This window comes from Lepisma saccharinum, chromosome 21, assembly GCF_977018435.1.
Source record: "Lepisma saccharinum chromosome 21, izLepSacc3.1, whole genome shotgun sequence".
NCBI classification, from domain to species: domain Eukaryota; kingdom Metazoa; phylum Arthropoda; class Insecta; order Zygentoma; family Lepismatidae; genus Lepisma; species Lepisma saccharinum.
In genome coordinates, this window is record NC_139249.1 from 29,599,858 (window position 1) to 29,626,035 (window position 26,178).

At 36.3% G+C, this 26,178-nt stretch overlaps 1 protein-coding gene across 3 annotated transcripts in view; it reads right to left on the reverse strand.

Annotated features, from left to right (window-relative positions):
* The window catches only part of MetRS (methionyl-tRNA synthetase 1), a 53,035-nt gene that overhangs the window by 5,931 nt on the left and 20,926 nt on the right, over positions 1-26,178 (reverse strand). For all 3 annotated transcript variants that reach the window (XM_083143093.1, XM_083143094.1, XM_083143095.1), the window contains exons 9-16: positions 25,102-25,191; positions 21,327-21,513; positions 17,464-17,628; positions 15,677-15,890; positions 14,235-14,448; positions 11,941-12,177; positions 7,543-7,726; positions 5,887-6,084 (exon numbers count right to left, since the gene is read on the reverse strand). In XM_083143093.1, the coding sequence (XP_082999219.1) occupies positions 5,887-6,084; positions 7,543-7,726; positions 11,941-12,177; positions 14,235-14,448; positions 15,677-15,890; positions 17,464-17,628; positions 21,327-21,513; positions 25,102-25,191 (1,489 nt within the window). The remainder of the gene's footprint in view (positions 1-5,886; positions 6,085-7,542; positions 7,727-11,940; positions 12,178-14,234; positions 14,449-15,676; positions 15,891-17,463; positions 17,629-21,326; positions 21,514-25,101; positions 25,192-26,178) is intronic.

The following is a 26,178-nucleotide window of genomic DNA, read 5'->3' on the forward strand; positions in this document are numbered from 1 at the left end:
AGAAGGTGAACATTTAGGCATTTACTTTTTTCGAAAGTAGGACATGGAGATTATCCATAGAAATCGCAACAAAATTGCAAAATTTTGCACTAAATTATCAGATATTTATCGGATCGGTAAGATAATTGGTAATTTTACCGATAAACCGATACACTGATATGCCTATATCAGCCGATACCATAGAGTACCGATTAATCGGTCCCATCCCTATAATATAGCAACATAACTGTGAACAAACAAGCAGTGTTTTATTTTTATTTCAGATAAAAATTTTGATCACATTATTTTTATTAAAAAAATATGAATCCCAAATATCATCAGGCAATTCAAAAACATCATTGCTTTTAGAGAGTTTCTTGATGTTTTCTGTTAAATTTTAAAGATGGTGGCTTACTCCACGTATGAAAAAGAAAACTCCATAGTGGGTCTATGTTACCATTTTCATTATTTTATTCCAGTCTTCTTCTGCAATGAACGAAGCTTCCCAGACATTCATATCTATGTTTCCAGTTACTCTTTCATAACCCTCCCCCCTTTAATGAAATGTTTCTCATCGATGATGTAAGCTGACAAAGCTGTTCTTGGGTTAAGATTTATAATGTCAAAATCGTGGTCGTGCCATCTTATTGCCATTTTCCTTGCTGTTTGTCCTACATAATCCTTTGAACATGAACAACTTCTATTATATATTCCTGTGGTTTCCACATCTCGTAGAGATTTTCTCATTTTGTATTCATTAAATGCACATTCCAAACTATAAAAGGTTTTTGATTTTGTACTTTACGTTAAAGATGAATAATATGTATATTGCTATTAAGATTATGTAAAAACTAACAACACCACTTAAGCAAAAATAAGAGAGAAGAGCAACGCTTTACGCTGCCACATGCAGACCCTATGCTGTGTGTGGTGTCCCGTGGATCATAACATGTGTCCCATGGGAGACCTGTTAACCAACAGACGGACTTTAGCCTAAATACTAATACGGTAGGGAGAGGAGGCTTTGGTAGTCTTACTGTCACATCAATGACATCAAGTCGATCTCATTTAAACGGCACATTTATTCACAAAGAGCATGTCCTGTGGCATGGCCACCACCAAACATGGACATTTCACTGACACAAAGAACACACATAATAAATATACATAAGATTCTGTACTTACATATTAGCCGAACTCGAAAGATACACTTTTCTTTTTTTTACCTAGGGACCACACAACACATTCCAATACCTGGCACTTAAGGGGGGCACAACACAAACGAGTGGGTATTTTCATGGGAGTTTTTGATATAATAGAGACTTTGGGGACTGATTGAAGCACTTTCCAGGTTATTCTTTGAAGGATACAAACAAGGATACTCTTGGATGCCTCATGGATGTTCATACAGCTCTTTGTCCCAACCATGTGGTCTGGGTTTCCACTTTAGACACAGATTTCTGCACATGGGCAAAAAACACAGTATGGGCTTTAAAAAAAGGTCTTGGGGTACTATTCCCAGTTTAGTAGCCCTCCCTTGGCTCCACATTTAACTGATCACACTACATTTGGCCAGCAAAACAACACATGACCTGTTCTCAGGCCAAGTGAGCTTGAACGGCAAGCACAAAACATAATAGGTCATCTGACAGTCTCCTATGTGACGTCACAGCAGCCTTGAAGGCCTCTCATTGGCCAGCTGGAGTCATCCGAGACTTTTCCTTGTCTGTGGAGGTTCCAGAGCTATCAATTGATTGAAAAATGTAAACAAAGGCGTTTTTTCACCTTTTCTGACTTATTTATGCCAGATAACTAAAAATTAGTTTACTTTTCATAAATTAGGCATTATTTTACCTATGCACAAATGTTATCTTTTATTTTTAATAAAAGATAAGGGATTTAGCAAATATATGATCTGGAGCACATGCTATTTTGTATTCAAGATGGCTACTAAATGCCTAAAAATTGTTATTTCTTAATAAATAAAGCATTTCTTTTCCTTCCATGGGTGTAGCAAATGGTATGTAAACATTACCCATGACACTTTTGGGAAATAGCTCTCACAAGCCTTTTCTGATATTAACCTAATGGCCCTTGCACTTAGGTTGGGTCTGTGGATATTTGTGTGTGGACATGTATGCCCAATCCTTGATTGGTCATAAAACTTCTTGGTGACCTAAAAACAATTTTGAAATTAAATCTTCTACAAAATTTTTGCAATTTTATGTGAGAATCCCTTGTGGAATGGAATGCAATATTTTTAACAGATTTCTCATCTTTGTCCCTATTTCTCTTTTCCTTTAGTTTTCTTGTGACCTTTTTCTTTGGCTATATTAAAAAACCTTTCTTCTTCATTTTTGATATCCTTATTATTAGAACATATTCCTTGTGCTCTCGGGAAAATATTTAAAAATATATTATCCATTGCTATACGAGAATGTTCTGAATTGGTATGGATGTATTTTTCCCCTGCTAGTTTTTTCCTATGGCCCGATGTTTTAATTGTTGTCAGTTGTCTTAATTTTCAGATAGAGAAAAGAAATTACATTGTTATTCAGGAGTTCACAAGTGAATTTTATGCGAGGATGAGAATCATTTAACAATTTAAATACATCCATGATGTTGTTCTTATTTTTAGCAATAAATAGCACATCATCTACATATCTGATGTAGAGTATGATATCCGCACCTATCTGATTAACAATTGGAGATTCTATGTAATGAAGGAAAATGCTCGAGATGATTCCGGATACTGGGTTTCCCATTGATAGACCATTACTTTGCTGATAAATTTTGCCATCAAATATGAAGTAAATGTAATTTGCACATACAGTAAACTATCGAACCATTTCCCATGCTTCTAGCGGGTTAACCTTCATCTCAATAAGCCATCTGTGTAATGGATCTGTGGCACCTTCTATTGGGACACAAGGATATAAATTTTCAACATCAAAACTTGCAATACAATACTCATTATTCCAAACTATATTTTTTAGTTTCTCTTTCACTTCAAATGCATTTTTAACACTGAATGGTGTCTGTTTAATTATAGCAAGCCTTTCAACTAAATATTTGGATAGTTCGTACGCAGGATGTGTGAAAGTTGCAATGATGGGTCATATTGGAGTTCCCTGTTTGAGAGATTTTGGTAGTCCAAAGGCGATTGGCAGGGTTGAAATTTTGACAGTGAGTTTTTTCTTCACTTCTCTTGGTATCGTGATACTGCTTTCAATTACTTTCTTTACCTCATTCATTATTTTAGTTAAAGGGTTTTGAGAGATTTCTTGGAAATTGTTTACTTTGAAACATTCTTCCATTTTTTCTTCATAGTCCTTACTTCTGTTACTTCAAATTCCTCTGTGTTTTTATGCTTGTAATAACTGTAGACTACACGAGAAATAATTCTAGAATACAAGCAATACGTACATACAAGAAAACTTTGAATAATCTGTGATGAATGTGGCTGCGTCAAGTGGACGATTTCAGTGATTTTGAAAAGCTGTTAATTATGGAAATGGTTGATGTGGACGAAACTGTCGAAATTTTCTTTTTCACACACATGTACAACTTTCCAAAATTAGGACTAAAAACACTTTCATTTTAATACAATTACAAAAAGTGGAAAATTATATTACCTTCTGTTACTTCAACTTCCTCTGCAATTATGTTACATTGCAATCACTGGCCACCATCCTCATACAGTTTTTATCTTCTTACTCTTTGGCTCAAACCTGTGGTGAGCAAGGTTCAAATTCGCTCAGCGAGCAAGTGAGCAGTAGCTCTTATTTGGCAGTGAAATAGCTGAGCGATTACATTGCTCACTGAGCGTTCACATACTTGAGGCGCCCCTGATGTTACACATATATTCAGGCATAAAGGGTTCAAAAGTATTGTACAAATTTTGGCACCCACAGTTTCATCTTGTACTATATTAATGCTCTTAGGTGAAATGTGATAGTAGAGGTGGGTGGATAACAAAGAGCAATCACATTTTCAGTCACAGGCACACTATACTCTTATATCAGGTTATGATAGCAAGTTAGGCACTGGGATAAATTACAGTTTAGATATGTACTTTTACATATACCTGTGAATACTAAGAAGACATTGATTAAAATAAAAATTTTGGCATTGGCACATCATTACAGATAAAATTTGAATATGCCAAATTACTTTGTACATCTACTCAAGTAGGACCTCGACTTTACCTTTTTCCAAGGGAAACAAAACTTAAAATGCAAGAAAATTTTTAATCTGGGAATGTAAAATCAGGGTTCCACAGAATATACTTTACATAAAATATTCTTTGTCATAATATTGAAGGACGTCTGTTAATGAGACGAGATATTCTACCGATCCGATATAAAATTCCAAATGGTCTTTGAAGAACCTGGACGGTTCATTGACCTTCTTAATAAATGTGTTTCACGGTGACTGCAGTGCAAAAGAGGTTGCATATTTAGACATTTACTTTTTTAAAAAATAGAGCATGTACATAGATTATCCATAAAAATTATAACACAATGGCATAATTTTGCACTAAATTATAAGATATTTATAGATACTGTATTTACGCGTGTATAATGTGCACTCTGGTTTTGGATGGGCAAAAGTGACAAAAAATTATATCTCATATATTATGCGCAGTACAATCAAATTTCAAGAAATGGCTTTCTTAGTTGTAAGTTGTAAATCTGTTGCTATGCTGATCAAGAGTGAATGGTGTCATACCTATTCAATTCCTCATTCCTTCTTTTTCAAAATATATACTTTTTCTTTTCGTGACTAATGTAACATTTATACAAGGCAAATTCAGGACCTTCCAAATAGCAGTTAGCAGCACAAGATTTCTTCCAGTAAGGAATTACACATTCCATGTATGTCATATTATTTTGCCAGTAATACATTTTAAATTTTATTATCTTTTTCCTTATGTTTTCTTTCATCCAAAGTATCATAAAAATCAGAACGTTTCTTTATTTTTTGATAAACTTATTTCAACCGCATTTCACATTAGTGTTGATATCTTGAATGGAATACTGTTTCCATATTCAAAAACTGCAGGATTCAAGCTTTACAACAATATATGATAGGGTTCCATAAACATGAAAAATCAATGCAAGTGTCCCAAAATCATGGAATGACCCTGTACGGTTTCATGTTGGCTGTCTGAATTATTCCGTGCATAATACGCACCACAGTTTTGGGGGCAAAAATTTTGGAAACAAGTGTGCATTATACATGAGTAAATAGGGTATATTGGATCAGTAAAATAATTGGTAATTTTACCACTACACCAATATCTGCAGATACTGATAGACTACCGATCAATCTGTCCCATCCCTACTAAAAACAATGTACTCCCTCTGTCCCATAATTATTATCCAGTACACTTTTGTTTGTTGTCCCATAATAATTGTCTGATATTCAAACTGTGACATTGGTGTAAACAGAAGAAGAAAATGAAATACGGGAATAAGTCATACAACGTTATTACTCAAGGATCAGTACAAATTGGCCGATCAAGTATCCAAAAGAACATAAATAAAAAGTTACCATTTTGGCATACCGGACAATAATTATGGGACAGAGGGAGTACTTATTATCAGAGAAACTTCTTTTTTTGTTCTATTATTATGGTGTGAGTGGTCCTGGGTTCAATTTCAGTGGGAGCTTCAATATCTTGGACAATTGGAGATATATTTTGAAACAGTAGTAGCAGACTCTGGTCTTGAGAAGACAGCGGTGATGGGACATGAGGCAGTGACTACTCATCACCCAATGAATAGCAGCTTGGCAGGGTTTGGGCCTCAACATCTGTTTGCACAATGGGGTTTGAGCTTTATAGACTGGTTGAAAGTAAGGATATTAATTAAAAAACAAGTAAGAAATGACCACAGTTTTCACCTGTTGCGTGACAGCAGCTTGTAACCTCTGGACTTCTGCCTCATCAATGGCACCATTCATGATAACCTTTGGGGCTTCAGGCTTCTTTGCTTCTTTTGCAGGGGCAGCTTCTGGGGAGCTGGATTTCTGCCTCCCAGAGAACTGCTTCTTCAATTTCTCAATTTGGCTCGCTTCTATCTTTTGGAATAGAGGACTTGGCTGCAACACAATATCACAAAGGATTATATTTACTGTATTCACAAAATACAGTAATGAAAAACAAATTCCTACATTTGTAATAAATTTTAAAGATACACTTGCTATATTTTATTTGTAGTTTTGGCACAAAAAATATTTATTTAAAGCACAGCTTATGACTTGTACCAATATGTTTATGAATAAATATTTCAAGTGATTTTTACACTTACGTTATAGTTTTTCTCTTAGTTTTCTCACAATATATCCAGTGTTATCAACAGACATCATCTTTGTCAAATAACCTGATAAAGACTGAAGCAGTTGAAATAGTATGCTAAAACTGAAAATGTGCAAGAAAAATCTATAAAGTAAATTAACAAATCACTTGTATTATTTATACATAATATCAAAAGAGTCTTCACAAGATGAAGCAATGAAGATGAACAATTAAGTGTTAACCTATGATATTTTGCTTTTTATATGTTTGTTCTATTCCTTTCTATTTCTCATTAGTGTATTTCATAATTAAGTGAGGCAGAAAATTGACATTTTAATATAAGCTATTAGTAGAGCCATGCATATTTCACTTTTGACGAAAACACGAAATGTTAAATAACACATTCTAATGTTAATTTATAATGTTTCTGAAAGATCTGAGGTGCATTTTCCTACCATGTTCTGTCACGAAATGATATGAAATGAATTGCAAAATGCGAAATAGACTCTTAAACACGAAATTTACCGCTTATATACAGACATGACACTTTCTGAAGTTTGAAGTATCCTGTGAGTTATGCAATTCATGGAAAATTGTTTAATTCTGCTTCAAACATTTGAGAAGCAAAAATGGACCCCATTATACAGGAATAAACTTAATATTCTGGTAATGATTTAATGTGCTATTAGAAGGGATACATATGTTTATTTTGTATAATAGTGCAATTTTTAAATCAAAGTTGGGATTATATTCACATTTTTAAAACCAAAATGTCATTTTATATGCTGCTTTTTCACCACTATAACAGTGAAATTTCATTTTATTTACCGCTTTTGAACCCGAATTTTTTTTTTTTGTACCGAAATTTTGCTTTTTTATTTACCAGAAATATGTGCCCCTAGCTATTAGTTAACAGAAATATAATGCCATTTTCAGCATGGAAATGAATCTTAAAAGGATCTTTCAATATTTTATTAACCGAATTGAACTTCCACAAGATTTTTAAAAAAATGATTGTAAACTATAGAATACACCTGACACAATTTTTAACACTGTGTTATTTTCAGCATACACCAACAGAAAATTTTATTACAAGGCCAATGCTATATCTACTAGCTATCCTGAAGGCTTACTCAATCAGTAGTAAATGTCAATTAGTGTGAACAATTAGCTACTTCAGCTTGCATTTCTAATTGAGAATTTTACTTCTTTCCCTGGCATTATATGCCAGAGATCAAGTAATAAAAAAAAAACAGACCTACCTTTCCAATTGTGTGGCCAGGTGGAAGGAGACATGCAAATTCACTGGAGATCACATTGACATCAGCCGGGGCTTGTAGCTGTTCCTGGATTGTTTTGGAAGTCTCAGGCATGTATGGGTGCAGAAGAATTGACAGCAGGCACGCAATATTTGCACTCAGACCCACTATAGTGCCTGCCCGTTTCCTACAAGTAGACAATTAGGTACTGCTTTGTAGTGCTCTTACTTTGTGCTACTTTTCTCTCATGATGATTAAATTGACTTGAGTTAGCTGAATTATTGTTTTAAGTTCACTTTATGCACAGATAGGCTAATAGGAACTGGACCTACAGTTTAACGTGGAATCCAAACCACTGTGCAATGATGATTAAATGAATGTGCCATGCACAAGCCAGAACCAGAGCCCAGGACCTTTAGTGGCAAGATTGCGAGCCTATTACTCAATGTGCTTGCCCACTGAGAATGAAGCAAAAGTAGCAAAGATTATAATTATCAACAAATGGATGGGTTAAAGTTATTTTTCAATTTTTGAAAGGTGTGAGGTGCATTTTGCTACCATGTTTTGACACAAAATAATGTGAAGTGAACTGCAAAATATGAAATAAACTTTTAAATTCAAAATTTAGAGTTTATTTACGGACATAACACCTTCTGAGGTCTGAATTATCCTGTGAATTACACAAATCACGGAAAATTGTTTCATTCTGCTGTAAATATTTGAGAAGCAAAAATGGACTCTCTATACAGGAATAAACTTAATACTCTGGTAATTACATAAATTAGCTATTAGAAGTGTGTTTATTTTGTTTAATAAGTGCAGTTTTTAAATCAAATTTAGGATTATGTTCACAATTTTAAAACCAAAATGTCATTTTATATTCCACTTCCACTTTTGATTCGATTTTTCACTGCTATAACACTGAAATTTTATTTTATTACTGCTCTTGAACACAAAATTGACCGTTTTTTTTTACCAAAATTTAGCTTTTTTATTTACCAAAAATATGTGCCTCTACCGATATGCCTATATCCGCTGATACCGATAGAGTACCAATTAATCTGTCCCATCACTAATGTAAATACTGGGGATGAGCCGATACAAATGCCAATGTATCAGCTCAGTGGTATCAGTATCAGAAAGTATTGGTTGAATTTAATTACAAATACTGGTCAATACTTTTTCAGCATTTGGTTTATTGTGAGGTCCACAAATAATGTTGCATGCAGTTTCATCTACAGGGCAAGCGAAAAGTCGCCGGACTCAACAGAATTTTTGGTTCATAGCTATTTATTTATAAATTCAACAGATTGAAATATGCACAATAGGGTGTATCGAAAAAAACTTTTTTCGAAATGTTAAGGTGGCTAGTGCGGAAAAGTAGCCATTTGTGACCAAAAACACGTCTGATTTTTTTCAGATTTTTTGGAGGTCGTTTAGGTGGCGCGCATCGACCTTGAAGTTTTGATAGTGATTTGGTTATGCAACACGCACAACAACAAATGTCATTATTAGGCTATTTCATGTCTTATTTTCTGCATAATGGTCTGCATTATGCATTACGGTGCATACACCTTCATTATGTAGTATATGTGGTTTGGGATCAAGAAGGAACCATCGATAACTGACGGAGCCCGACACCTCTTGAATTTGATCTACTTGTCCTGATTTCTCCCACACCACTTGAGAGATCTGATTCATAGGGTCATTCAACAAAATGCATTCTTCGCCCATCCTGAAAATATCCTGCTGGCTTTAATAACCGACCAAAACCCAGAAATAAGAAGTCTTGGTTGGCAAAGAATTAAGAAAGCAAGAGGATTGAAAAAAGGCAAAAGAATTCACACTTTTGTTTTACCAACCATCAATTTTAATGCCGACCAATACTATGACATGGTTGATTGGGCTTCGTGCTCCCTCCACGAGCCTCCGTTGACCAATAATATTACAAATGAAGAAGCAGATGACTACATTAAAAACAAAAAATAGCGGAAATTCAAGACTTCTCCTGCCACACACAAGGAGTGGAGCGACTTGTGAAAATTATCACAGAGGCTGCTTCTTACATTTTCGGCGCCAGCGCACGTGATGGCTGCATCAAAGCGAAATTGGAATCTAGAGAACATATGCCGACATTTCGAACAAAAAGTGACTATAAAGTTCAAGGAGAAAACTAGAAGAAAATCTTGGCCTGCCCCTTAGTAAAATTATGTTTGCCAACATGGGTGGAGCTCGCAGTCCAGCCACCTCCTCGTGGTGTGCTCTGGGTTATTTTCAAAGCATAATAAGCTATGAAAATAAGCGAAGCGCTGGACAGTAATTGAAGAACTGTTAGCAATTAGAAAGTCAAAATATTTTATTTAGTCTTTTATATCAGAAAACTTTAGAATAAAACACAGTCGAAACCAATTCGAAACCATCAATAGAAAAAATGGAGTTTTTAGCCTCAAATTGACAATTTTTGAGCAAAAGCATACGTAAACAGCATAGGAAACCACCCCTAAGGCACGAATGTAACATATTTGCCATAAACAAAACAATAAATGACCATAATGCAGAAAATAAGACATGAAATAGCCTAATAATGACATTTTTGTGAAATTGTTGTGCATGTTGCATAACCAAATCACTATCAAAACTTCAAGGTCGATGCGTGCCACCTAAACGACCTCCAAAAAATCTGAAAAAATCAGACGTGTTTTTGGTCACAAATGGCCACTTTTCCGCACTAGCCACCTTAACATTTCGAAAAAAAGTTTTTTCGATACACCCTAATGCACAATGTAAGATGTATCTTCTGGTATTCAATAATATGTCTTGTTCCTGAAATTTGCTATTTATTCTTATTGTTATTATTAGTATCATTAACATAGATCTTAGTGCGATATTAACAAAAATAAGATAATAAAGAAAACAAACACACAAAATAAAATCCTGTACAGGATCATCGGGATACAGTCTTCTCCAACACACAAAGTATAGGTCTTCAGGTCAAAGTAAGCCTCCAACAAAGCAACACACTTTTTGCAATTAAAAACCATCTTGCACTGCACGGTCAACAAACAGCCACTGCTGCAGATACGCCAGCCTCGCCATCAACATAGGCTCCTCCCCTTCCCAAGCCATTCTACGGAACGGAACCAAACTTTGAAAATGATACTTTAAACTTTCAGTCTGGCGAATTTTCGCTCACCCTGTAGTATAATTATCCTGGAAATTATGAAAATTTCGAATTTGCTTTTTATTTTGCACCAGTTTTGTGTGAAAAACTTGATTTTGTAATTACATATACTTTAATATTCTAATGTTATTCTTGATTATTTAAAGCTATCTCGGTAAACTGATGAGATTTTGAACAACTTTTAATTTATTAAGATTCTTGATCAACGGTATGGATATCAGTTTAAAGTGGTATCGGCTCAGCTCTAGTAAAGAGAATTTTAAATATTACATTAGAGTAATTACATAAATTTTCTCACCTTGTTGTGACATCGCAACAGTGGATTGCTACTGCACTCTTTCGCCTTTAATATGTCTCACCAAAAGACAGTCTATATCGTATCACGCCGCAGACGTGAATCGAACCTAGGACCCGGGCATCATAAATAAATAAGCTAATCACGTTATAAAAAGGGTCCCGCTGAAGAATTGAAAAAGAGCTTCTTAAAAGCTCACAGCGACAGCGTCCTTCAGCGGAGTTGGAAAAACTCCGCTGACATTGCATTAGAAAATGAAATCAGGAATCAGCGTTCTTCCTCAGGATTGCCGTTGCGAGAGGACGCGATCGAAGCAACCGTCGTAACGGCCGATAGTTCGAATTTCACATAAATAGGTCGCGTGAGAAAATATCAGTCTTAGTTGTCTTCCGTCAGATGAAGTAGTTATTACAAAAGAAATCCGTGTCTAGTTGTTTGCAGTTTACGCGAGAGAGCTCCACAGGGATCGTAAGTTCAGAAAAAGGAGCAAACGAACGATCGGGAAGTTAAAGTTATCGTTAGAATATCGGTCGGCGAAAGTACAGAGTTTGGAGCCCGGAGTTGCTCCCTCGTCCGTTTTCTTTCAGAATAGGACCACGTCGATCCAAGGACCAGCGGAGAAGAGATCGCCGTAGAACTCCAGGTAACGAACATTCCTTGTCTTTCCTTCCCCTGCCTGTTCAGTCAAAGGTAGTGTTTAAATATATGTCCGTGTGTTCTTATTTACGGGGCTAGTCCCCTTGTAGTTTAGTGTCGACGTGCTCTCCAGAGCTACCCCCTTCCTTTTACAACGTTCCTCTCGCCTAACAAGCAAGTGGCTAAAGGCTGTCATACCCTATCTACGATCCCCGCTCTTAGACTTTATACGATATCCAGCTTTTGCTGCTCAAAAGCGTACTCTATATTCATTGGGTAAGATACTTACCTCTCCTCGTCGGAGCCCTTCACGAGAACCCACGGCTGCTGGAACTGCATGTACTGGTTCCCATGGCGAGAGATGTTGAGGATGTAACGGATCCCTTCTCGCAATCTTGCCTTCTCCAGCATCTCAATGTAGCTTTTCAGCTCCCTCTGGACATATGCTAGAAGGGTTTTGTCGTCTTTGTTCAATTCAATCTCTGGAATCTGCCTCTTGAAGTTCTTTTCCACAAACATCAGGGCCCTATTAAAAGTAATATGTAATCACTAATCACCAATAAACAAAAAATGCACAACCATGATTACAATTCAAAATGATAAAAAGTAATAATAAAAATAGAAGGGAAAAACATGGATTATAACACTATCACCAGTTGCAAGTGATAAAAAAGAAGATATAATTTGATCAATATACAAATATACAGTTGACACTGCTTTATATGTAACTCAGTTCTGCGTCATTCTGCTTTATATGTAAATTACTGAAGGTCCCAGCAAAATATAATTTAAAAATGTGTTAATTAAACCTTATTTGTACGTAATGCATAGAGGCATGCAAATTTAGTTTTTGACGAAAACATGAAATAACATCCTGTAATGTTCATTTTTCATGTTTCTGAAAGGTGTGAGGTGCATTTTCCTGCCCTGTCTTGTCACGAAATAATGCGAAATGAACTGCACAATGGGAAATATACTCTTAAACATGAAATTTACCGTTTATATACCGATGCGACACTTTCTGAAGTCTGAAGTATCCTGTGAGTTATGCAATTCACGGAACATTGATTAATTCTGCTGTAAATATTTGAGAAGCAAAAATAAACCCCTTTACACAGGAATAAACTTAATACTTAAACTTCAACTTAACTACATAAATGTGCTATTAGAAGGGATAAGTTCATTTTGTGTAAGAAGTGCAGTTTTTAAATCAAATGTAGGATTATACTCACAATTTTAAAACAAAAATGTCATTTTATATAGCCCTTTTGATGTGATTATTCACCGCTATAACACTGAAATTTTATTTTATTTACCGCTTTTGAACCCGAAATATACTGTTTTATGTACTGAAATTTTGCTTTTTTATTTACCAAAAATATGTCATAGTTACATTGTACATAAGTGCAGATGTTAAAAAGATGCCGAGAGCTGATGTTTGCAGTCTTGCATAAAAACAGAACAGCGGTTCCTTCAGTGAATATTTTAAGTTGCTACTGGTTACTGGTCAGCCATGGAGAACAGAAAGAGGTAAAGTTAGATGCTTGACTATAAAATAAAATTTATATGGGAAGTGGGTGCTAATCCACATAATACTAAAACTGAAATAGTGCAGATTTAGGCATCACATATACCACACTCCGCACAGTCATCAGTAAAAGAAATGCTATTTTAGACGAAAAATTGACAAAATGCAACTGTCAACGAGAGGGAAGATATGCAGATTTGGAAAAAGTGCTACTTACCTCTATTTAAGAATCAATCTTTGATTCGTTAATTTACCACTTGATGACAGTAATAACCTGCATTATGTATATATTGTTTCTCAAAATACACATGTACAATTACAGTATTTTAATAATGATATGACATGGTATCTAAATCTGGTTTGTAAGTAATTCTCAGTTAAACGTATAATAATGATATGACTTGGTATCTAAATCTGGTTTGTAAGTAATTCTCAGTTAAACGTATTATTTTCTCTTCACCTTGACATATGCATAACTCAGGTTCAACTGTATTTAATCCATCGCTCAACAGCCCATGAAGGGCCTAGGCATACCTACCGACTGCCAGTCTCCCTCCCACACTTTCCTTCGTCACCTCTAAGCGTGGAGATCTTCAACCAGTATTGGAATAGTCGAGGGGTCAGACCGACGTATCCCCAGCCGTTATAGTAGGTCTCCGTGACCAGATTACGCTTACTCATTCGAAGCTTCCCAATTTCCTCACGATGGTGGGTTGCCACCGGCCCTATACGTGGCCGAGTAAGTTCCGACCAGAGCAGGATTCGAACCTACGCCGTCCCGCAGCGAACGATCTCAAGACGAGTGAACGCCTTAACCCGCTCGTCTACAGAGGAGGACTCAACTGTATTACTGTTGCATTTTAATAATCATCAAAATTCTATTATTTTGGGCTGATAAAATCCTTGTGTGTATGTTGCAATGAAGAAACAGAGAGCAAACAAAAAAATCTTGCTTCTTTCATGTGATTTGGTAGAATATAATTTAGCTAAATTTGTTACAATATTAAAAATAAGACCACAATTCAACAAGTTCATATTGGCGCACTCAAACTCACCTGTTGATGAAATTTCCAAGATTGTTGAGAAGCTCTGAATTATTTTTGGTCATAAGATCAGCCCAGCTGAATGTAGAATCCTGACTCTCTGGCCGAACAAACAGCAAATAGAATCTCCATACGTCAGATGGAATTCCAGTCCCTTGGGCATCATTGCCGAAAACACCAATGCCTCTGCTTTTGGAGAACTTCCCATCTTCATAATTCAAATACTCTGGAAAAATGCAGTCAATGCTAATTAAGAAACGAGCTGGTATTGCAATTCTAAAATTATAAGAAATCTTAAAGTAGGAATAGACTGATATGAATGTTTTTCCTGATATCGATCAATTACTAATACACATAACACTACTCGGAATGCTAGTGACAATACTGTCCAATTAACATTGTATGATACTAATAAGTGATACTGTATAGCAATCCATAACAAAATAGATTCCAGGAAGAACTACAACAAATCATTCATGTGCTTAATTGATGCATAACTCGAATAGGCTGTGTCTTAGAGCAAGAAGTAACATTAGAGATGTATCATACAAAATCAGGGTACAGAAATTACACATTAGGGCATCTGACTACCATGCGAGAGACCTGGGTTCGATCTCGCAGTGGGACAGAACCGGGAATTTTTCCACCTGTTCAAGCAGCTCCGGCACCCACCCAGTGTCGTATAAAGTGGGCACCTGGAGAAAACTCTGGTGGGTAAAAACAGCCAGGGGCATGGTACTGATCACATCACCCCACCTTCGGCCGTGATCAAGAAAGTGTGGCACCCTAACTCCACACCCCCTATACACCCTCATGACGTGGTGCAAAGCACAGGGAAGCCTTTACTTTTTTTTTGTACAAATTACATTTTTTGAACAATAACCGAATATAAAAATGGCACTCTATTACAAGCTATGAGAACCCATATTTTAAATTTCTGGTTTTAAGTTTTTTACCACTTTCTCCTGATAATCGAAGTTTCACAGTATTTATAGAAATACAGGATTCAGGATTGGTAACATTATCGGTAATTTTAATGACAAACCAACATGTTTTCATATGATACCAATACAGCAACGATCAATGTGTACCATGCCCAGCATATCCTGTTTGCGAGTGTCGCAAACACCAAGCTGATCATTACCTAATGTTGGAAGTATTTTCACTTTTATGCTCAGACTGGCTTATCAAGATTGGACCTGGCACTTACACCAAGATCCAAATCACTAAAATATTTTAAAAAACTGTTGGTTACAGGGTACTAGCACATTAGAAATTAGAAAAAAAAAAACACCTGAAGAAAAATAGACACTAAAAATTCTTTGATGCTTCACCACAATCATAAATAAAGTAAACATAGGTAAACTTTTACTCTCAAGGTAAAACAGGGACAGCATGTGCTAGAAATGAGCATACATTAATCAAGAGGAAATGGACTAAACCATGTTACCTACCTGTTGCCATTAGATGATTCACCATGGTGTACTTATCCCGAGTGCCAAGCTGGGAGGAAGGAAACACAACAGAATGGAACGGAACATTGTCCTTAGCCATAAACTCATAGTATGTCACCTCATCAGGATTCTTCCACCACTTTTCCCATTGGTCAGTGTATGCCATGGTTATGCTGATGTAGCCAATAGGAGCATCAAACCACACGTAGAAAACCTAGGAGAAAACTAAAATAAGTATCTATGGTGCATTTCTGTATCATCTTACAAAAAAGTTCTTGGTAATAATAAATTTACGTGTTACCTTTATTGGTAACAGAAGTTCCACGCTTCAAAATGGCATCACAATAAAAGAAACAACAAAAAGCCTTTGGAAGTTTCGCTTCTTTCCAGCCTGCACTGTCAGGAGAAAGTAAAAGAGGGAAGAATGACTTTTCAGCGAAGATTAAAGATACAATCAGCCTCTAACCTCTGCTTTACACAATGAGCCATATTAATAAAAACAAGAGATGCTCAATGCTCATATGAATGAAGTTCTACCTTACACGGTACTCAACTTATTAACGTTGACATCACAGATATGTATAGTGCGTGTGTGTAGCAATCAATTTCCAAGGATGTGTGCATTCTTTCATCCATATCAAAGTGCGAGTGTATGCTCATCACTGGATCAAGTACTGAGGGAGTAGATGCTCAATCTTTTTCTTCACACAAAATGTCTAGAAATGAGCGTGTACTCAGTTTTATTAAACTGGCCCATTGCTTTGGACATCTCTATCTTACTGATGATGCAGACTGGAAAACAGCAAAACATTACAAAACTTTTAGTTGTTTTCTTCTTACACAAATATGTAATAATTTTGCATGTTTGTGAAAAATTACTTTACTCTCTTGACATTTGATCACGTCACTGACAATTAACTTCTTCATGAGATTTGCATAGCTTTTACTGATTCCCAATGAGTTTACGTCACCTATCGAATTTCATGACTAACTTTCACCATCCACATGTACCATGTACATCTATGCTATGAATTTAAATATTGGTCGTTCTTTTGTGTGGTTTGTGAGAGATCACACAACACAAACCTTATGACTAAGTTTTCACTAAACTTTTGTTTGTAAAAGTTAGTAACAAAATGGAATCAAGAGTGTGAAGTGTGGGACTTTAGTTAACAATGCAGATAAGCTGATAACTTTTCTCAACCAAACTTTAGCTAATCAGTAGAACAATATGCTGGATTTACATTTAGTGGGCACAATCATTATGTATGTTACACATTACGATTAGGAAAATTGAGATTCTTAATGAAAAGTGTAGGGAGAACTAGAAGGGAATAAGAAATGATGAGAATGAACAGGATAGATCCAGTAAAGCTGAAGGACAGAATAGACCAAGCTAAGTGGGAAAAGGTCAAAGGGGAAAAACAAAAGATAAAGTCATGGACAGTGTCAAAAGAATATTGGAACATGGTAGATAGAGAGGACTGATAGAGATGTATGAGTGCTATGCCAAACCAGCCGGTGGCTGGGAACAGTCCGTTGTTGCCTTGTAATCAAGGGGAACCAGGTTTGATACCCGTTGGAGACACACTTTAAACTGTAGGTCCAGTCCCAATTAGCCTTTTTGTGCATAAAGTGCACTTAAAACAACAATTCAATCAATCAAGACTGGAAACAGTTGTTGATGACAAGCATGCTTTGAGGACAATATAACAATTACACAAATCTGACCATAGGCTTCTAAATGTGTATTGGATAGAACTGCTTTTTCAGAGACAGCAGTTTACCTTATCCCTGTAGCCATCTATTGGAACAGGAATACCCCACTTAAGGTCTCTTGATATGCACCGTGATTTGAGTCCATCCTTCACCCATGACCTTGCAATCACTCTGGCATTGTTGGTCCAGCCCTTGGAGGCCTCCTCCATCCACTCCTTCAGCATTGGTTCTATCTGTTGAAGCAATACAAAAACAATGCATCATATAGTATGGTCTATGTGTACAAGTTCTCCAAAATAACACATTATACAGGAATCTTGATTTACATTTTCCAAGGCTGAAAAAAAAACTTAAAATGTGGAAAAATGTCAAATCGAGGAAAAATTTCTAACATTTTGCTATGTCAGGACTGCAGTATATAATGAGTACAGTAACGGGTTTATAGTGAACTAGATGATTACCCGGGTATTTATTTATTCCAATCTTGTATTAGACAGGAAAACAATGAATTCTAACTATAGTGTAAAATGTAACTAATTTTAAATGTGATCGTGAATGTCACTAAATAGCTTAGAGACTTCGAAAACTATGGATTCGACACTAATCTAGGTCATTTGTGACATTTTATTTTTCACCCCCTCTCACCCCCCATTCCGATAGGTGATGAACTTGGAGTTGAACCGCACTGGGAGTGTCACGAAAACTATGGATTCCATTAGCAACACAGCCTGAATGTTAGACAACCCGAGAATCACTATCGCTGTGCAGATTGCATAGTCACGGATGTCTGTTTGTGCGGAATTTAATATCTGTGGTTCTCAATTATTTTTACATGTCACCCCTTCCCACCCCACCCCTAGGGGTGACAGGGGTATCTTACCCCCACAGTATTTATTTCCAGATTGCAAGTGATACATGTACCAAGTTTGGTTGAAATTGCTCCAGGTGTTCGAGAGTTATGCCAGAACAAACAAATACACACACCCACACACACACACACATCCATTTTTATATATATATAGATAGATAAAAGATCAAGCAGGATACAAAATGGCACTTTGGTGTTAATACGGTGAATAAAATCCCAAACTTGATTTGAAAATTCTAGGGTGTTAAGTCAAAAACTTTATTTTCTGTTTTCATGTAAGTCACACTGAACCAATTAAGAAAATATTTTAAGCATAATTTTATATTGAGCATGTGTAAAGATTCTAAACAGTGACGATCCAACATGTATATCATGTCTGTAATGTTTGCTAATAACCGTAGAACGGATGGGGTAGGTCTGCAAGACCCACGTGGTAATATTTCTCTGAATCCCCGATAAAGTTTTGAACATACTGTACTGTCAATCTCAGTACCTTCCGTCTACCTTCTGTAGGTGTCACTACAGCCGGGAAGTAATAACCTGGCAGTAACGTCACTCCCTGCTAAGTCAGCGTTGCCAACTACTATGAAAGGAACCATGGAACGAGTAAGAGTACGATCAGTAAGGATCGCTGTGCAAGCTACGAATTTTCAATTTAATGTTAGCACTGGTAGATGTTTATTTTATGTTTGTTTATTTTAATTATTTCATATAATTCGGCTTTCAGCAAACCTTCTGAGGAATATTGTGAGATGATAGCCACGTCTTCATTTCATCCTTCTGCTGTTTGATGTTGGGATTTTTTTCAGTAACTTGTTGTGGTACAGAGGATTGCCACACACAATAACAGGTTTGGGGGCAGATTGGGAAGAAGCTGTTCTTCGAACCACAACATAAAATTGTTAGTGATCATCTCCCTATGATACTCACCAGAAGTTGTTTCTGAAAGGAACACTAACTTCGCCCTCTCCACAAATCCACTTTCACCACCGGCATGCACAATAATAAACCTGGGACTATTTCCTGTTGGCACTTTTACCCCCCCCCCCCCCCCCCGAATCTTTGGAATCCAGCCAAACTTTGGGGACAGTGTGGTGTGTGTTCACGAAACTTTCATCCATGTAAATGAAAGACCGGCGGTTTGCTCTCTGCGCAGTTCTTTAACTTCACGCAAAAATGATCGCCGCAAAGCAACGATGCTGTTTCGTTCAAGGAGTAGCTTAATGCTGTTCACGCTGTGCTTTTTAAATCTGAATCCTAATTTTCTTATGATCATATGCAACGAACAACGCGAAACCTTAAAATGAACACTTTCTTGCAGTTCCTTCATCAGTTTATGTACGGTGACAACAATGCCTTTCGTGTATAAATCATGGATTGTTCGGCGCACGACTGCTTCATCAAAAGAATCCAGATTTGTGACACGTTGTTGGGCGTTCGGTCGGTTTTTGCCCGCCGTTGAAAAAGGTTTCCCGCTCGCAATCGCAACACTTTTGTCTTTCTCCTTCAAAATTGTCCACACAGATCTTTCACTGACACCTGTCGCCACGGACGTTCTGTGAACAGCTGTGGTTTTGTTTTCATAACAATCAAAGTACTTATACATATTGAAAACTATTTCTCTTGTATCGCTGTGCAAGGGCATACCTTTCTTTACTCCACTGCTCATTGTACAACAATGACAAAACCAGCCAAAAAAATCCCTAACAAAGAAACAAAATAGCCTGTAATCCCTCGCTCGTAGCTGCAGTTTGTTAGACTAATGTAGCAGTGTGGGGTTTGCACGCCTGCATTACCCCTCTCGGAATGATTTCGATTGGTTTGCACGTCACCTTGTCGTCCGCTCTAGCGAATGAGCCTTCGCTTCTGGAAGGAGAGGTGAAGGTGGGAGATGACGTCACTGCCAAGCTATTTCTTCTGCGCTGTAGCTGTATCATTGAGACTTATATTGCATCAGCCATTCTGCTACGTGTGTTGAAACTTGGTCCGGGTCTAGGGCACCCAGCCCGTCCACTCACGTAAGTTTTTTCTTTTTCAGTTGTGCGAAATGGACATTGTTCTCAGCCCAGTTTACGAGACCAGTATTCTCCACAATGGCACGTTGCTTGACAGAAGAAGAAATTGATGAACTTTTGGAGAGTGACTTCGATGATTCTGATGCCGATCCCGATTTTGGGCTTGCAAGTGATCATGGTACTGAAAGTGAAATGAGCAGAGATGACCCTGAACAACAAGTCACGAAACTTCCAAAACAGGTGTAACAGCTTCTACTAGCAAACAACGTGATGTTGTAGTTACAGGTAATCATAGCAGTTGCATGTCCAGAAGTGCGAGGTGTACCTATTTAGTTTCTAAAGACAAAACCACTAAATTGCAGATATTTCACTTTAATGTTTCAATTGTAGTACTACATGCGTATAATATAGTGCATAATATTGTTATAAAATATATGTTTGAATAAAATAAAGTTTTTAGTACCTCTGAACAGATCCCCTGTAAAAATTGAATTTTCTGACTTTTGTTTATTTCCCAAACATCCTACAATTGTACTTGGTACATAAAATAAACATTCCCTTTCTAATAGCACATTTATGGAGTTATCAGGGTTAAGTTGGTTCCTGTAAAGGAGTACATTTTTTGTTCCCAACGTTTTACAGCAAAATTATTCAGTTTTCAATGATTTTGCCAAATTTACAGGTTAATTCAGACACTGGGAACCGTTATCGGTAAATAAACTGTTTCAGTTTATTTCGTATTTTGCAGTTCATTTCCCATCATTTTGTGGCAAAACATGGTAGGAAAATGTACTTTATACCTCTCAAAACCATGAAGAAATAATATTACAGCATGCTATTGGACATTTTGTGTTTCAGTCGAAAATATCGCATGCATGTCTTTAATAATGGAGAAAAATGGAAATTCAGGGTTCCACAAGGTCTAAATATCCTTAAAATTATCATATTGTCATTATGATAATAATTTACTTTTTCAGCTTGAACACCACATGCAGCATGTCCAACTTGAACCAAATACAAATTCATATCCATTAGACAAAATTCTTACCTTTGGAAGCTCCAAGAAGAACTGTTTTGACTCCCTCACAACAGGAGTAGCCTGGCACACTTTACACCGAGGGCTCTTCAACTCTGTTGCATTGATCAGATGGCCGCACTGATCGCACTGGTCTCCCCTGGCATCCTCATATGCACAGAAAGGGCAAATTCCTTCTACGAATCTGTCCGCCAAATATCTATGATAAAAAAAATAATTAAAAAATAATAAAAACAGACTGAGAATGAAATTTTTTAGAGAATTTCACTGTCATCTACTTTGTTTTCCAACTCAGTGTCAATGATGAGTTTACTGCTTAAGCTTGCTGCCTCCTATATTCCCATTATTTTGAGCATAATATTTATTTCATACAGTGAATTGTCATTTAGTTTTCTGCATGTTGAAGGTTTTACTCTATTAGAAAAGAGCTAATACCAATATAATGTACAACAGAGACATGAATTTACATTTTCCCGTATTATACAGTCATTCTTCATGGCCACAATTTCCCCGGATTTTACATTTTCTTTCATTTTAAGTTTTATTCACCTTGGACCCCTGAAAAAAAAATAAAACCGAGGTTCCACTGTAGTAGTATTTGTGTTGTGGTTACTTTATGTCACTTTTCCACTTCTCTAGGTAAGTTGTGATAATGAGGATAAATTGTGAATTGATGGAATAAATAAAGGAATAGCAGCAGCAGGCAAAAAATTGTGCCACTTGCAAAACATGTAAACAATTAACACAGTTTTAATTTTTAATCTTGCAATTGTAAATGTAAAGGTTTAAATGTAGGTGGACACAAGACTGGTTCTAGTATATTGCAAAAATATTATGATTGTATGTTATTATTTCATACTGTTAGTATTCCAGAATTTCACATTACAGAAACTACTAATTCTACATAATAAATTCTATAATAATGCAGATCAGGTCCTTCAGTTATATTGTAATGATTGATACCTGTTTCATAAAAATGATGACACATTTCTTATATTTTATTTGTGTGCTGTACTTACATTCTTCTGTATGTGTGTGTGTGTGTGTATGTGTATCATATAGTGTATTAACATATTAGTGATTATTTAAAATGCAATAAAAAATTAGTATTACATGCCTCGTATCTTGAGGAAGGATCAAAATTGATCGGAAAATTTGAATAATCAAAATATATAAGTTGCAACTGTTGTCTTGGTTAGTTTTAAAATGTACCGTAATTTCATAATTTTAAGTTTTCTCTTTTAAGTAAAAGTAAAAAAAAAAGGTAAAGTGTTCCCCTGTGCATAGCACCATGCCATGAAGGCGTATAGGGGGTGTGGGGGTAACGCCCCACACTTTCTTGATCCGGTCGTGAGTGGAGGTGATGTGATCAGCATCACGCCCCTGACCACCTTTACCCCCCAGGGTTTTCCCCAGGTACCCATGTTATTCGACGCTGGGTGGGCGCCGGGGCCGCTTCCACCGTTAGAAAAGTTCCCGGATTTGAACCGGCCGGGGATCGAACCCGGGACCTTGAGCATGGTAGTCAGACGCGTTACCGACTGAGCCACCGCGGCCACCCCTTTTAAGTAAAAGTGCAGTTAGTATAGTGTTGTATTATTTTAAATACATGCCTGCTTTTAGCCTTTAAAATACTCATTAATTTATATTTTCGCTTCTTAAAAACACTGACTGGGATAGAGCCTAGGTCATTTTGCAACAAAGAATACTACATGCCTTACCTAGGATTTGAACCTAAGACCCCTGGGTTTGTACACAACTATGTTAACCAGCGGAAGACATGAAGGCTGACTTCCAATGCACTGATATTGGCTGATACAATGGTAATGTATCAGAAAGTGTTACTTCAGTTTAAATAATTTAACAATTTAACTAATTAATGCACAGTTCTAACTAATTCTGCACAAATATTATGTAATAAATGTCATTTTTAATATTCTGAGCACCTCACATGAATTTGCAAATATTTCTTAGCAAAAACTCTTGTAGACTAATAGACTAATGTTTAACCCATTAACTGCGGTGGATCTATATATACACACTCTAAAAATGGTCTTCGTTTGCGGAGCGTCTATACATAGACGGTATTTGGAAATTAATGGTGGTTGTATTGCGGCAAGTCATTTTTATAGACATCACATTATCGTGCTTTTATTAGTCTTTTTGAGCAAATAATCCATTCTTAATGCTTTGTTGGTTTTTGAAAATTATTTTTTAGTAATGAGTGTTTTCCTGCATTTTACAAATATAGTTATTTTTTACATAATTTATATAATTTATGATGAAACAATTTTGCAGTTGCATCTATAGAGAGGATTTGTAAGGGGTTAAATTAGTGCATTCTGATAGATAATGCATAAAATAACACAAAAGAAAATTACATTTTCAAATTCCTTGCCCCTTTTACACATGCCCAACTTTGAAATCACTTAAGACAAGTACAGGGTGTCTATAAAAACAACAAATCCAAAATACTTGATTTTTCTTGTCATTTATTGACTTTTTAAAGTTTTTCTTAACTTTTATTTACACGACCCCTACTTAAATAAAGCTGGAAATTATCAATTAAGAAAAAAATATTTATTTACTGAAACACCCCTACAAAAAGGCGTTAAGATGAAAACTGAAGCTACCTTTAACAAGAGAATTAGACTTGCTTTATCTATGAATGCATCCTGGACTGCATTTGGCAGACTAGCAAGGCTCATGTTGTTGTCCATATATATATTTTTGATTGTCCCTTCATCCATCTTATTTTACCACCATTCATCCTCATCTTTGCACTTAGCCAATGGGACAGAAAAGTGAAGTAAAATAAGCTAAATCAATTGTGACAGCAAAAATTATTGACCACAACGTCGCCTTGTAATCAAGGGGTCCCGGGTTCGGTTCCTGGTGGAGGAACATAGTGGTTCGGATCTCACTTTAAACTGTAGGTCCAGTCCCAATTTGTCTTACTGTGCATGAAGTCGACTTAAAACACTAACTCAATCAATTATTGACCACAAGAATAATTTCTTGACTTTTTGTAGACTTTTTGACCTACTTGTTGATTTCTTTACATTTCTTGACTGGTAGACACCTTGTAGTATTGTTAGTTAATAACACCTTATCAGTGTAGCCATTTATTGATAAATTTACAAATAAATTTTTGAAAAAAAAAAATATTCAACAACATTACCACCTCATATTTCAAACACCCTACTTCTTTATTTTTCAGATACACATGCATAAATATGAATGAAAGGAAGGAAGGTCACAAGGGCTGCATAATAAACGAGAAAAAATATGAAACACTCATCTCATCAGACAATGGAAATTTTTTAAATGTTAGCAGTTGCAGGTGTCTTAGTCTTCCTTCAGTTATAGATAAAAGTGGGCCTACAATATCAGCCACGAGTTCAATCACAACCACTCAGTAACTTTCCCAACGAAACCACACCTCCACCCTTCATCTCCAATCGCCATGCTTCTCACATTGCCTCCCCCACCCCCTACACACACACACACCTCATCCTACCACTCACAATGTTTGACAAACCTGGTGACAGAACCATGTTTTTCCATGCCACCTGTATCTTTACTCTGGACCTGATAACTTTGCAGGTCGAAGAATCACTTACATTTCTGCCATCTTTATCTGCAGCTGAGGATGCAGTCCGCGCCTGCGAAAATTTGAAACTCTTCCAATGTCTGCTGAGTGTGTCTTATTTCCTTTTCATTAGTTTTACATAGACAGACAGACTGACAAACACACACACACAGACAAGGGGGAAGGGGTTAATACCTGTCACATTGTTGACATAACAACTGCTCCATGCTGTCTGAAGAAATGAATCCATTCTGATTCAGTTGTAGGAATATGTGTTGACATATTCTGAAATATATAAAGGAGAAATATTAAAATATAATTAGAAGTAAGTTAGTTACTTACAAGAAGGCTAATTGATAAGATCTAATGTTGCATTTTGGCAGCAGTTTCGAAAGATGTGTACTCATGATCTATCTCAATGTTCGAACCAATTAATACAAGCTTGATGGAATCCTAATTTTACATTTTCCTATCTTATCAATTTAACTTTCCTGTTCCCACATGGACAATGTGGACCAAATACCCCCCCCCCCATTTTAAATACTCTGTGCTTTAGTTCTTTAGTCACAGGCCAATGGAAAGCATATAACAGGGTGTCTACCAAAATAACAAATAGAAAATTCTTGACTTTTTCTTGACCATTTTTTTTCTTTTTTCTTTACTGAGGATTAGTTGGAAATTAAGAAAATATATATTTTTTTACTTAATGAAAAACCCCTACTACAGGATTGGTTAACATAAAAACTGAAGCTCTACTTTAACAAGAGATTTACACTTGATTTAATTTTATTAATGCATGTAAAAATTGATGCTTCAGACTTCATTCTGGATGGGAAATGGCCACATTATTTTTATTTAATATTTTTACACAACTTGCATGCAACCAAAATCAAGGAAACGCACGCCATAATGCACTTCCCGCACGAGCTAAACATCGATAGCGGGGCAAGCGCACCACACTTGGATTCCCCTACTACAACAGTTATCGCACAGAAATAGCAGATGACAGAGACCGAGATGCACAGTTAACAACAGCGCACCTAGCGGCAGCCAGAGAACTACAAACAAAAGACGCACGCCAAGCAACAGTACAGCAAGTTCCAACGAGGATGGTGGTAGTGGCCACTGAAAATAATCGAAAAAGAAAAAACAGCTTCGTGGATAAAAGTGAGTACTGGTTTCTCCGTATTTGCATGCAAGAATGAAATTCAAAGTACACAAATCATAGCCACAACTCAATGCAATTTTAGATTTTCAAATATTCAAGTTAAC